At 38.7% G+C, this 13122-nt stretch overlaps 1 protein-coding gene across 1 annotated transcript; it reads right to left on the reverse strand.

Moving 5' to 3' along the window:
• Positions 1–22: 22 nt before the first annotated feature.
• Positions 23–13088, reverse strand: LOC106136571 (complex I assembly factor ACAD9, mitochondrial). The gene is made up of 10 exons (XM_013337165.2): positions 12283–13088; positions 11449–11610; positions 10054–10135; positions 9481–9542; positions 7791–7941; positions 5878–6029; positions 4649–4764; positions 3693–3850; positions 1638–1709; positions 23–891 (listed from the first exon to the last, which is right to left on the reverse strand). The coding sequence occupies exons 1-10, from the start codon at positions 12938–12940 to the stop codon at positions 678–680; spliced, it is 1827 nt and encodes a 608-aa protein (XP_013192619.1). The 5' UTR covers positions 12941–13088; the 3' UTR covers positions 23–677.
• Positions 13089–13122: the final 34 nt, after the last annotated feature.

A 13122-nucleotide genomic window follows, 5' to 3' on the forward strand; every position in this document is an offset into this window, starting at 1 on the left:
ATAAATAAAACAATTTTTAAACATAACTAAACATCTTTTATTGTTACAATCTCATACAATAACACGAAATACAAACATAATTAATCATTCATAACTTTATCTTCACACCGAGACTTCAGTTCCAAGAGTTTTTATCTGACATTAATTCCGAAGATTCTAGAAGAATGGAATTCTAGATGTGTTTTGCTATTTTATTAAAAATATCATCTTTATTACTAAGAAATACACTTTATTAATTGGTGTCGTGTGGTTCCCGGCACCAATTAAAAAAGAATAGGACCACAGCATCTCGTTCCCATGGATGTCGTAAAAGGCGGCTAAGGGATTTGCAGATTTGCGGGGTAGACAGAGCCAACAGTCTTGAAGAGACTGAAAGGCACATTGAGCTATTTGTCTCAATGACAGAATTGAGATTCAAATAGTGACTAGCCCGTCGCCTAAAAGAAGAATCCCAAGTTTGTGAGCCTATCCCTCAGTCGCCTATTACAACATTCACGGGGACGAGATGGAGTGAGACCTATTCTTTTTTGTATTGGTGCCGGGAACCGCACGGCGCTTTTTTTTTATTACATCATTATTTACATACCGACATATCAATGTAGTTACTTACATAGTTCTCAAATAACCCACAGAACACAACTCCTATAAAAAATAACATTTTTTTTCATAATACCTAACTACCAATAAGTTCTTGCCGTAGGTTTTTCTACAAGCGTAGAGTTTGCTTCCAGAACTTTCTTACCGAATTGTACCTTGAAATGATCCAGGTTGAGATATTCACCGTCATCAATCTGTTTTATCAATCTCCTTACACGCTCTTTAGTGTTCTCCACAAAGCAGGCGGCCAATTTCATTTCAATTTCAGCGTTGCGCAATCCGATGCAGTATGCTCTGAATGGAGACATTTCGATTGTATAAATAAACATACATACATATAATCAAATTACCTTTCCCATGGATGTCGTAAAAGGCGACTAAGGGATAGGCTTATAAACATGGGATCCCTATTGTAGGCGATGCGCTAGCAACCTGTTAACTATTATTTATGCATACATTTCTAGCTAGCTATGTACATAATCACTACATAGTATAAAACAAAGTCGCTATTTTAGTCTGTTTGTCTGTATGCTTAAATCTTTAAAATTACGCAACGGATTTTGATGCGGTTTTTTGTAACAGGTACCTATAGTGATTCAAGAGGAAGGTTTTTATGTATATTTTTTTCCGAATTTTGCACCCGTGCGAAGCCGGGACGGGTCGCTAGTTACATATATATTACTAGCCCATCGCCTAAAAGAGGAACCCCAAGTACTTATTAATCCCTATCCCTTAATCGCCTTTTACGACATCCTGTGGAAAAGAGATATGGAGTGGTCTCATTCTCTTTTCAATTGGTGCCGGGGAACCGCACGATATTTTTTTTAAAGTAATTACCTTGAGACCTAGACTCAATCTCAACATACCCTTTTCTATTCCTGTAACTACATCTTCTTTCACATCACAACATTCCCTTATCACGCTGTTCCTTATCCGGTCACTCAATTTCACACCCAACATACTCCTTAACGCTCTCATTTCCACTGCTTTTGTTATTTATGTCTGTATGTATGTATTTATGTATGTATATATATAATTACCTTGAAGCCCTCGCCAGCACCGAGGTCATGACCAGGATATCTGATGCAGCTTCGGCCAATCTGTTCAGCTCGCTGGAAACATATATAAAAAACATATAAAGTAAAACATATAAATATAAAAAACATTTAAATTAACATGTGCCGTGTGGTTCCCGGCACCAATACAAAAAGAATAGGACCCCTCCATCTCTCTCTCATGGATGTCGTAAAAGGCGACTAAGGGATAGGCTTACAAACTTGGGATTATTAGTTAGGCGATGGGCTAGCAACCTGTCACTATTTGAATCTCAATTCTGTCAGTAATTTTCAAGGCCGTTGGCTCTGTCTACCCCGCCAGGGATATAGACGTGACTACATATATGTATGTATGTTAAATTAACATATGGTCACGTCTATATCCCTTGCGGGGTGGACAGAGCCAACAGTCTTGAAAAGACTGAATGGCCACGTTCAGCTTTTTCAGCTATAATCGTATGTTATACATATACATATATATCACGTCATAGCTATTACTGGGTAGGCAGAGACCAGGGGATCTTTACCGGAGAGGTAGGCAGAGGATTTTTTTACTTATAGGGTAGACTGAGCCTCCATTGGCTCTGTCTACCCCGTAGGGTATAGACAGAGGCAATTATCTCTACCTACGTCTCTGGGAAAGATCGCGTGGTCACTGCCTACCCCTGTTAGAAAGATCGCTTTGTCTCTGCTTACCCAGCTAAGCTAAGGCTGTTAGTTCTGTCTACCCCACAAGGGATATAGACTTGACCATGTATTTATATTCTACTAGAGGCCGCCCGCGACTTCGTCCGCATGGAAACCCTATCAATCCCGCGGGAACTCTGGGATAAAAAGTAGCCTATGTGTTATTCTGGGTCTTCAGCTACCTACATACCAAATTTCATGGTAATCGGTTCAGTAGTTTTTGCGTGAAAGAGTAACAAACATCCATACAAACTTTCGCCTTTATAATAGTAGTAGGATTCTATTAAGTTGTTCTATTAAGTTCTCTAAGTACAATAGCATGTATCTTTAGTTAAATGTTATTTATGCACACGCCATACCGCTCCAAAATTCATATCTCCTCTCACGGGTCTACTGGAAGAGATTTCTTTTCAAATAAGTAGCACCTTTGTACAATAATTACTGTATTGAATGCTCCTGTATATAATTTTGTGTACATAAATAAATAATCTCCTCTCATGGGTCTACTGGAAGAGATTTCTTTTGAAATAAGTAGCACCTATGTACTATAATTACTGTATTGAATGCTCCTGTATATAATTTTGTGTACATAAATAAATAATCTCCTCTCACGGGTCTACTGAAAGAGATTTCTTTTGAAATAAGTAGCACCTTTGTACTAGAATTACTGTATTGAATGCTCCTGTATATAATTTTGTGTACATAAATAAATAATCTCCTCTCATGGGTCTACTGGAAGAGATTTCTTTTGAAATAAGTAGCACCTATGTACTATAATTACTGTATTGAATGCTCCTGTATATAATTTTGTGTACATAAATAAATAATCTCCTCTCACGGGTCTACTGGAAGAGATTTCTTTTGAAATAAGTAGCACCTTTGTACTATAATTACTGTATTGAATGCTCCTGTATATAATTTTGTGTACATAAATAAATAATCTCCTCTCATGGGTCTACTGGAAGAGATTTCTTTTCAAATAAGTAGCACCTATGTACTATAATTACTGTATTGAATGCTCCTGTATATAATTTTGTGTACATCCTACTACTATTATAAAGGCGAAAGTTTGTATGGATGTTTGTTACTCTTTCACGCAAAAACTACTGAACCGATTACCATGAAATTTGGTATGTAGGTAGCTGAAGACCCAGAATAACTCATAGGCTACTTTTTATCCCAGAGTTCCCGCGGGATTGATAGGGTTTCCATGCGGACGAAGTCGCGGGCGGCCTCTAGTAAATAAATAAATAAATAAATACAAAATTCGTATGTATGAATATTCTATTCTATTAAGTTGCTCTATTAAATTCTCTAAGTACAAAATTCTGCCCCCTCCCCCCTAAAACTCACGTGAACGCCGTGACCACTTCCACGCCGTGACGGCTCATCAGAGTCTCGCAAGCGAACCTCATCCTCAGAACGCAATACTCCAACTGTTCCGCGGGCGGTCTCAGCGTCGGGTGGAGATGTTCAGCCAAATACAAGTCCAGTTTAGGTTCGTCCTTCTCCTGTTAACGTGTAAACATTTATTACTAATATAATATTAAAAATAAAAAAACTTATAAACGTCTTATAAACCGCCGAGCTTGCATGAAGAGAGTTATGAATGTGGATGAAGCGAAGGAAATATGCAGAGATCGTGGCAAGTGGAAAGAGGTAGTCTCTGCCTACCCCTCCGGGAAAGAGGCGTGGTTTTATGTATGTATGTATGTATAATATTTATTCAAAATTCTAAACTTTTATTCATTACTAGCTGTGCCCGCGATTTCGTACGCGTGGTATAGTTATTTTGTGTGTATGTATGTATTTAGATAGGTATGTATGTTTGTATGTTTAGACATAACAAACAAACATACAAACTGTATAACTGTACAACAAAATGTATGTATGTATGTATGTAACATACATACATATAATCACGTCTATGCCCCTTGCGGGGTAGACAGAGCCAACAGTCTTGAACAGACTGAAAGGCCACGTTCAGCTGTTTGGCTTAATGAAAGAATTGAGATTCAATCGCTAGCCCATCGCCTTAAAGAGGAATCCCAACTTTATTAGCCTATCCCTCAGTCGCCTTTTACGACATCCACGGGAACGAGACGGAGTGGTCCTTTTCTATTTCTTACTAGTGCTGGTAACCACACGTATGTATGCATGTATGTATGTAGATATGTTATGTATGTATGTATATTATGTATGTATGTATGTCATGTATATTATGCATGTAGGTATGTTATGTATGTATGTATGTATGTATATTTGTTTGTATATATGTATCTATGTATGTATGTATGTAAGTATCTCACCTGATGCCTGTTGGACAGAACTTTCTTTATGATGAAAGTGGGGTGCATCAAAGGATTCCTTATCTGCTTCACCTCTTCCGCCATCATTTTACCGGCATGCTGAAGTCCGCTCAGAGCTAAAATAATTATAAAAAAAAAATTAAACTTCATAATAAAAAAGTATAGTAAAGTATAAAAAAGAAGGTCTTGTCTTTAAAAAGGGTGATGTAATGAGTGTGGAGGAAGCGGGAGAGGTCTGTGAGGATCGCAGCGAGTGGAATTCCATAGTCTCTGCCTACCCCAATGGGAAACAGGCGTGATTGTATGTATGTATGAACACAAAAATACTTTTACATACATACATATAATCACGTCCCCTATCATATCATATCCCTTGCGAGGTAGACAGAGTTAACAGACTTCAAAAGAATGAAAGGCCACGTTCAGCTTAATGATAGAATTGAGCTTAATGATTCGCATAGTGACAGGTTGCTAGCCCGTCGCCTAAAAGAAGAATCCCAAGTTTAAAAGCCGAACAACCACGGCATCCCAAGTTTAAAAGGGGGACTTATCCCATAAAGAGAACGTATCCTTTTACATGCATACATATAATAACGTCTATATCCCTTGCGGGGTACACAAAGCCGACAGTCTTCAAAAGGCTGAAAGGCCGCGTTCAGCTGTTTGGTTTAACGATAGGACCGAGATTCATATTCACTTTGATTGACATTCAGTACAGTTCATTCATGCCAAGTTTAAAAGCCTATCCCTGAGTAGCCTTTAACGACATCCATGGGAAAGAGAGGGAGAGAGAGAGAGAGAGAGGGAGAGAGAAAGAGAAATGGAACGGTGTAAAGCCATTTGTGCCGTGTGGTTCCCGGCACCAATACAAAAAGAATAGGACCACTCCATCTCTTTCCCATGGATGTCGTAAAAGGCGACCAAGAGATAAGCTTACAAACTTGGGATTATTTTTTTAAGGCGACGGGCTAGCAACCTGTCACTATTTGAATCTCAATTCTATCGTTAAGCCAAACAGCTGAACGTGGCCATTCAGTCTTTTCAAGACTGTCGTCTCTGTCCACCCCGCGAGGGATATAGACGTGACCATATGTATGTAATATGTATGAACAAGAATAATCCTGTTTTTTTTTTGCATCTCTCTCCAAATGAGAGAGAAAGAATATAGAGACGTGACCATATGTATGTATGTCTGTATGTATGTGTAAAGCCTTTCCACGGCAACTCACCAATGAAAGTGTTGATGCTGTCCAAACTCTCCCCCCTGGACGAGAGATGACGCATGTCATCCAGCAATTGTTTGCACTCCAACTCCTTCTCCAGAGCTGGTATCGAGAGTAATCTCATGATCGCCTTCAATCCGTGGTTAGATATGAAGTTCCTGTTGGATATATTGTACATATGGTCACGTCTGTGTACGTTGCGGGGTAGACGGAGGCAACAGTCTTGATTAGGCTGATAGGCCACGTTCAGCTTTTTGACTCGATGAAAGAATTGAGATTTTAAGGGAAATTAGAAGAAACTGATGGCTTTTCAAAACTGTCGGCCCCGCCTACCCCGCAAGGGATATAGACGTGATAATATATTATATATATATATATATATGTGTGTGTGTTTATGTATAGAATAGAATAGATTTACTTTTCAAAATTGGATACATGGTATCACTTATTGACGTCACATCACTTAAATCTAATTATAACTACTGCCGCTTCCAAAGCGCATGTGTAGAAGAAGCGGCGGAACAAACTACACTGCAGCATTTTCGCCGGACGTCAATTCACAAATATAGATCTCTTAAAAGCTAACTCGTAGACAAATGCACATTGTCTACATTAAAAAAAAAACACGAATGCATGTATGTATGAATGAAACACTAGCTGTGCCCGCAACTTCGTCCGCGTGGAATAGTTTTAGTAGTTTCCCCGTTTTTTTTTTCACATTTTCCATTATTTATTCGCTCCTTATACGGTTGCAGCGTGATATTATACAGCCTAAAGCCTTCCTCGATAAATGTTCTATTCAACACAAAAAGAATTTTCCAATTCGAACCAATAGTTCCCGAGGTAAGCTTGTTCAAACAAACAAACAAACTCTACAGCTTTATAATATTAAGTATACCTACCTACCTAAGCATTATATATTAGGTATTATAGAAATTTAGAAGCATACAGTTGGACCTACATAGATTAAGAAAATCTAGAAGTATCTAGTTGGCCAAGTCAAGATCACTCCATAGATTAAGAAAATCTAGAAGAATCCTCTAGATCCTCCTAGAAGAATCTATAATTACCAGTACATCCATCTCAGTTTGGTCCAAAGGTTCGACTGTCAGAGAATGATTGTGGCATTAAGTCCACTTGTTGTACAATGCCGTGTGGTTCCCGGCACCATTACAAAAAAGAATAGGACCACTCCATCTCTTTCCCACGGATGTCGTAAAACGCGACTAAGGGATAGGCTTATAAACTTGGGATTCCTCTTTTAGCCGATGGGCTAGCAACCTGTCACTATTTGAATCTCAATTCTATCACTAAGCCGAACAGCTGAGCGTGGCCTATCAGTCTTTTCAAGATTGTTGGCTCCGTCTACCCCGCTAGGGATATAGACGTGATCATATGTATGTATGTCCACCTGTTGTACATACATACATAAAATCACGCCTCTTTCCCGGAGGAGTAGGCAGAGACTACCTCTTTCCACTTGCCTCGATCTCTGCACACTTCCTTCGCTTCTTCCACATTCATAACTCTCTTCATACAAGCTCGGCGGTTTCGGGTACTTTTTACCTGACCCTTTACCAGGACGTCCTTAATTTGATCAAGATACGTTCGTCTAGGTCTTCCCACTCCGACCTTTCCCTCCACACTCTCCATGTATATCTGCTTAGTCAACCTGTTTTCATTCATCCTCTCCACATGACGGAACCATCTCAACATACCCTATAAATATATGTTTGTATAAACTAAATATATATATGTTAAAAAAAAATGAATAAGAATCTAGTCGGCCAAACCTGTAATTAAGTAAGTTTATTTGCGTTAAAAGTGGTATTACAGGTCAAAGTATGTACATTTATGTTTCTCACTCTTAACCTAAAATAGGCATGCAAATTTCTGATTATAGATAATATTATACGAACCTGCACATTGCCATCTCCAGTTCAGCATCAGGCTCCTCGTAACCGTCCACCAGGCCGGCGGTGAAGTACTCCGCGCTCTCTGACGCGTATATCTGCAGCAGAGCCTCGCCTATTGTCGCTCTTATTGTTGACAGTTGTGACAGCGGTTTGCCTTTTGAAAATTAATTATTAATTTGATACGTACTCGTAAATATACAAAGAAAGATTATAGGCTTTATAAGCCTATCGTACTAATATTATAAATGCGAAAGTTTGTGAGTATGTCAGTATGGATGTTTGTTGCTCTTTCACGCAAAAACTACTTAACCGATTACGATGAAATTTGGTATAAGCCTATCCTACTAATATTATAAATGCGAAAGTTTGTGAGTATGTCAGGATGTCAGTATGGATGTTTGTTGCTTTTACACGCAAAAACTACTTAACCGATTACGATGAAATTTGGTATAAGCCTATCCTACTAATATTATAAATGCGAAAGTTTGTGAGTTTGTCAGGATGTCAGTATGGATGTTTGTTGCTCTTTGATGAAATTTGGCTGAAGACCCAGAATAACATATAGGCTACTTTTTATCCCGGAGATCCTGAGGGATTGATAGGGTTTCCATGCGGACGAAGTCGCGGGCGGCCTCTAGTAAACTTATACACTTACAATACAAAGTCTTTTCCATTGGTGAACGATTCAATTGTAGTAAGATGTACTTCAGAGTGAGAAAGCAAGTATTGAAAAATCAAAGAATAATAGAACCACTCCATCTCGTTCCCATGGATGTAGTAAAAGGCGACTAAGGGATAGGTTAATAAACTTAGGATTATTATTTTAGGCTATAGGCTGGCTTGTTTTATTTGAATCTCGATTCTATCATTGAGCCCAAAAAGCTAAACGTGACCTACTGTTGGCTCTGTCTACCCCGCAAGGGATATAGACGTGATTGTATGTATGTATGTGACATTATATTTATGTGCCTTAGACTACATACTCATATTTAACTTTTTATTGTCAAATTTTATAACATGACAATAAAAAGTTAAATGAGTGAGAGAGATGAGTGTGGTTTCTGGAGCTGTTGAATGGAACCTCTCCATATCTTTCCAATGAATGTCGTAAAAGGCGGCTTACGGATAGGCTTATTAACTTGGAATTCTCCTTTCAGGCGATGGGCTAGCAACCGTCACTACATGAATTTCAATTTTGTCATAAAGCCAAACAGCTGAACGAGGTTTTCAGTCTTTTTGAAACTGTTGGCTCTGTCTACCCCGTAAGGGATCTTCTTCGTCGTTACGCCGTCCATCCATCTCTTTTTCAGTCTTCCCCTATTTCTTAAACCATTTGATATAATAATATTATTCGGATGTGAACGTTATTTATTATTAATAATATAATAAAATTATTATTACATTTATTACATACATACAAATTATGGATTAAAAAAAAATTTTTTTTTTTGGTGCAAATTACACAGATTGGGTTAGCCTCGAAGTGAGTTCGAGACTTGTGTTACGAGATACTAACTCAACGATACTATATTTTATAATAAATACTTATATAGATTAACATCCAAGACCCAGACCAATCAGAGAAAGTGCGTAACTCATCATGCCCTGGCCGGGATTCGAACCCGGGACCTCCGGTGTCACAGACAAGCGTACTACCGCTACGCCACAGAGACCGTCAATTATATATTCTTACCAGACAAAGCTCTCGGCTGTACGTACTCCACACAGGAATGTAATGCTTTCTTCAAGCTCGACCTATGAATAAAAAAAAAACATTCATTCATATAGTCACGTCTATATCCCTTGCGGAAGAGACAGAGCTGACAGTCTTGAAAAGACTAGGCCACGTTCAGCTGTATGGCTTCATGATGGAATTGTTTTATTTATAGGCGTTATTTTAATGTGCCGTGTGGTTCCAGGCACCTGTACAAAAAAGGAAAAGGACCACTCCATTTCTTTCCCATGGATGTCGTAAAAGGCGACTAAGGGATAGGCTTACAAACTTGGGATTATTTTTTTAGGCGATGGGCTAGCAACAAAAAAAATTAAGCCAAATAGCTGAACGTGGCCATTCGGTCTTTTATAGACTGTTGGCTCTTACTACCCCACAAGGGATATAGACGTGACAATATGTATGTATGTATGTATGTTATTATAATAATTACGATGTGCTAGCAACCAATCACCAATTGAATCTGATAATTTTTTTGAGACAGTAAGCTCTGTTCTCGCCGTAATGGATGAAGACGTGTTCATTTAATCTCACCTGCACAAAGTGGCGGCGTGTAATCTCGATGATCCGAGTATGTGGGCCAGCTCTTGTTCAGTCACCGAGTCCAGAGGTGTCGCTGTGAAAATTAATTAATACATACATACATACATAAAATCATGCCTCTTTCCCGGAGGGGTAGGCAGAGACTACCTCTTCCACTTGTCACGAACTCTGCATATTTCCTTCGCTTTATCCACATTCATAACCTAATAGTCCTTAATTTGATGAAGATACGTTCGTCTGAAATTAATTATCTTCTTTTATATTCCAATCCTACTAATATTATAAATGCGAAAATTTGCGAGTATGTCAGGATGTCAGTATGGATGTTTGTTACTCTTTCACGCAAAAACTACTGAACCGATTACGATGAATTTGGGTATGTAGGTAGCTGAAGACTCAGAATAACATATAGGCCATGCGGACGAAGTCGAGGGCGGCCTCTAGTTATCTATACTTCTATACTAATATTATAAAGCTGAAGAGTTTGTTTGTTTGTTTGAACGCCCTAATCTCAGGAACTACTGGTACGAATTTAAAAAATATTTTTGCGTCGAATAGATCATTTATGGAGGAAGGCTTTAGGCTATGTAACGCTACAACTATTAAGAGCAAAGAAATAATGGAAAATGTGAAAAAACAAAACGGGGAAAATTATTCACCCTTGAGGGCTTCAATGATGCCCAAAATAACTATTCCACGCGGACGAAGTTGCGGGCACAGCTAGTATTACATACATACATATAATTACGTTTATATCCCTTGCGGGGTGGACAGAGCCAACAGTCTTGAAAAAACTGATAGGCCACGTTCAGATGTTTGGCTTAATGATAGAATTGTGATTGAGATTAATATTATAAATGCTAATGTAACTCAGAGAGACACACTTACCGATTTTCATGAAATTTGGAACAGAGATAGATTTGACCCTAAAGAAAAACATTTATTGAAAAAAAAAATGGGTAGAAAGTCACACGGACGAAGTCACTGACAAAAGAAAGTGATCTGTACAGTTATTCATACTTTTCATATCTTTGTGCCGTTGTAAGAGGCGACTAAGGCAGATTATAAAAAAACACTTGCACATACATACCTATTCTTCCACCTGGCTTTAGTCCCGGTTGCATCCTCACCACTCTGGAGAGGAGCCCGGGGTGTGCCTTTGACCATGTATCCTGGATTGGGTGAGTCAGGTTTTTACACAAAGCGACTCCCCTCTGAACTAAACATACATACATACATAAAATCACGCCTCTTTCCCGGAGGGGTAGGCAGAGACTAGCTCTTTCCACTTGCCACGATCTCTGCATATTTCCTTCGCTTCATCCACATTCATAACTCTCTGAACTAAACAAATTGTCATTGTTACAATATAGAATTAATACATACCAGGTGTCTTCCTGAATGTGACAAAAGTTCCATCGTGACTGACTCCGTTGGCCGTTGGATGGATAAGGTAGGCCCTGAGACGGTTGCCTTCTATACTGCATAGTACCAGACGGTACCCATCAGCCTTGTGGCATACCTTCTCACCGGTCACTCGCCATACACCTGTAAATAAATAAATATATACGGGACAAATTACACAGATTGAGTTAGCCTCAAAGTAAGTTCGAGACTTGTGTCACGAGATACTAACTCAACGATACTATACATACATATGGTCACGTCTATATCCCTTGCGGGGTAGACAGAGCCAACAGTCTTGAAAAGACTGAATGGCCACGTTCAGCTATTTAGCTTAATGATAGAATTGAGATTCAAATAGTGACAGGTTGCTAACCCATTGCCTAAAAAAGAATCCCAAGTTTGTAAGCCTATCCCTTAGTCGCCGTTTACGACAACCACGGGAAAGAGATGGAGTGGTCCTATTCTTTTTTTTATTGGTGCCGGGAACCACACGGCACAACAATACTATATTCATAATAAATACTTATATAGATAAACATTCAAGACCCATGCCAATCAGAGACAGTTTATTTTCTCATCATGCCCTGGCCAGGATTCAAACCCGGGACCTCCAATGTCACAGACAAGCGCACTATCGCTACGCCACAGAGGCAATCATTAATTCATATAATCACATCTATATCCCTTGCAGGTTGACAGAGCCAGCAGTCTTGAAAGACTGAGGCCATGTTCAGCTGTTAGGCTTCTCCTGTTGATTAAAGGAATTCAAAATAATTTTAAAAATCAATTAGAAACTATATATTAGAAACTTACTATGTTGGTCTAATTCCGCAAATGACCTGAAATCGGCCTGTGATATTCTTTCAGCGACTCTCTCTTTTATACACAAACTTATAGTGTGGTCACCGCTAGTTAAGTCATCAATGATTTGATTGAATTGTTCCGGCTCTAAACCTTTTTTCAATGCTGCCAAACCGACCCAATGGTCACTTATTTCCTGTCCTAGACTTATATCAGACGATATCACCTCCAAATATCTTATACTTTCAGTATAATTCAACGCTAAACCATTGTTTGTTAGCGGTACAGGTGCTGCGTACATTTTCGTTCCTTTTAACGCGCGTATTTTGTCCTCTTTGGATTTTTCAGGGTCGGAAAATACTTTTTTTAACACTGAAACTCTTTGGTCCAACGCCTCGGACTCTTCTTTATTCAAAATTTCGGGATAGGCCAGCAATTCTTTATTGTAGACAGATACGAATACATCTTTCATGAATGGTGGAATTTTCGGTTTACGCCGCTCGACCCGCTCAAAAACTTTCAGGTCTTCAAAATCGAACTTCTCCTCTTGAACCTGCGGCTGGCTAGCATGCGAACTTTCGTGATTAGCACAAGAAAATCGGAATTTTCTGTAGACGTTTTTTCCGACACTGTTATTACGAATTGTACATAGTTGACGAGCTAAATTCATTTTGATAAATTGTGTTTTATACCCAAATAACAAGTTTTGACTCTTTTTATTATATTTATTAATTAAATTCTCCAAATATTATTTATTTTAGCACTTTGTGTTGTATTTAACTGTTATGAAACTTTGAGGTTATTTGATGAGTGACATATGACAGTGACATTATAGCTGCTGGTTGTCCAGAG

Source organism: Amyelois transitella, chromosome 31 (genome assembly GCF_032362555.1).
Source record: "Amyelois transitella isolate CPQ chromosome 31, ilAmyTran1.1, whole genome shotgun sequence".
Lineage (NCBI taxonomy): Eukaryota > Metazoa > Arthropoda > Insecta > Lepidoptera > Pyralidae > Amyelois > Amyelois transitella.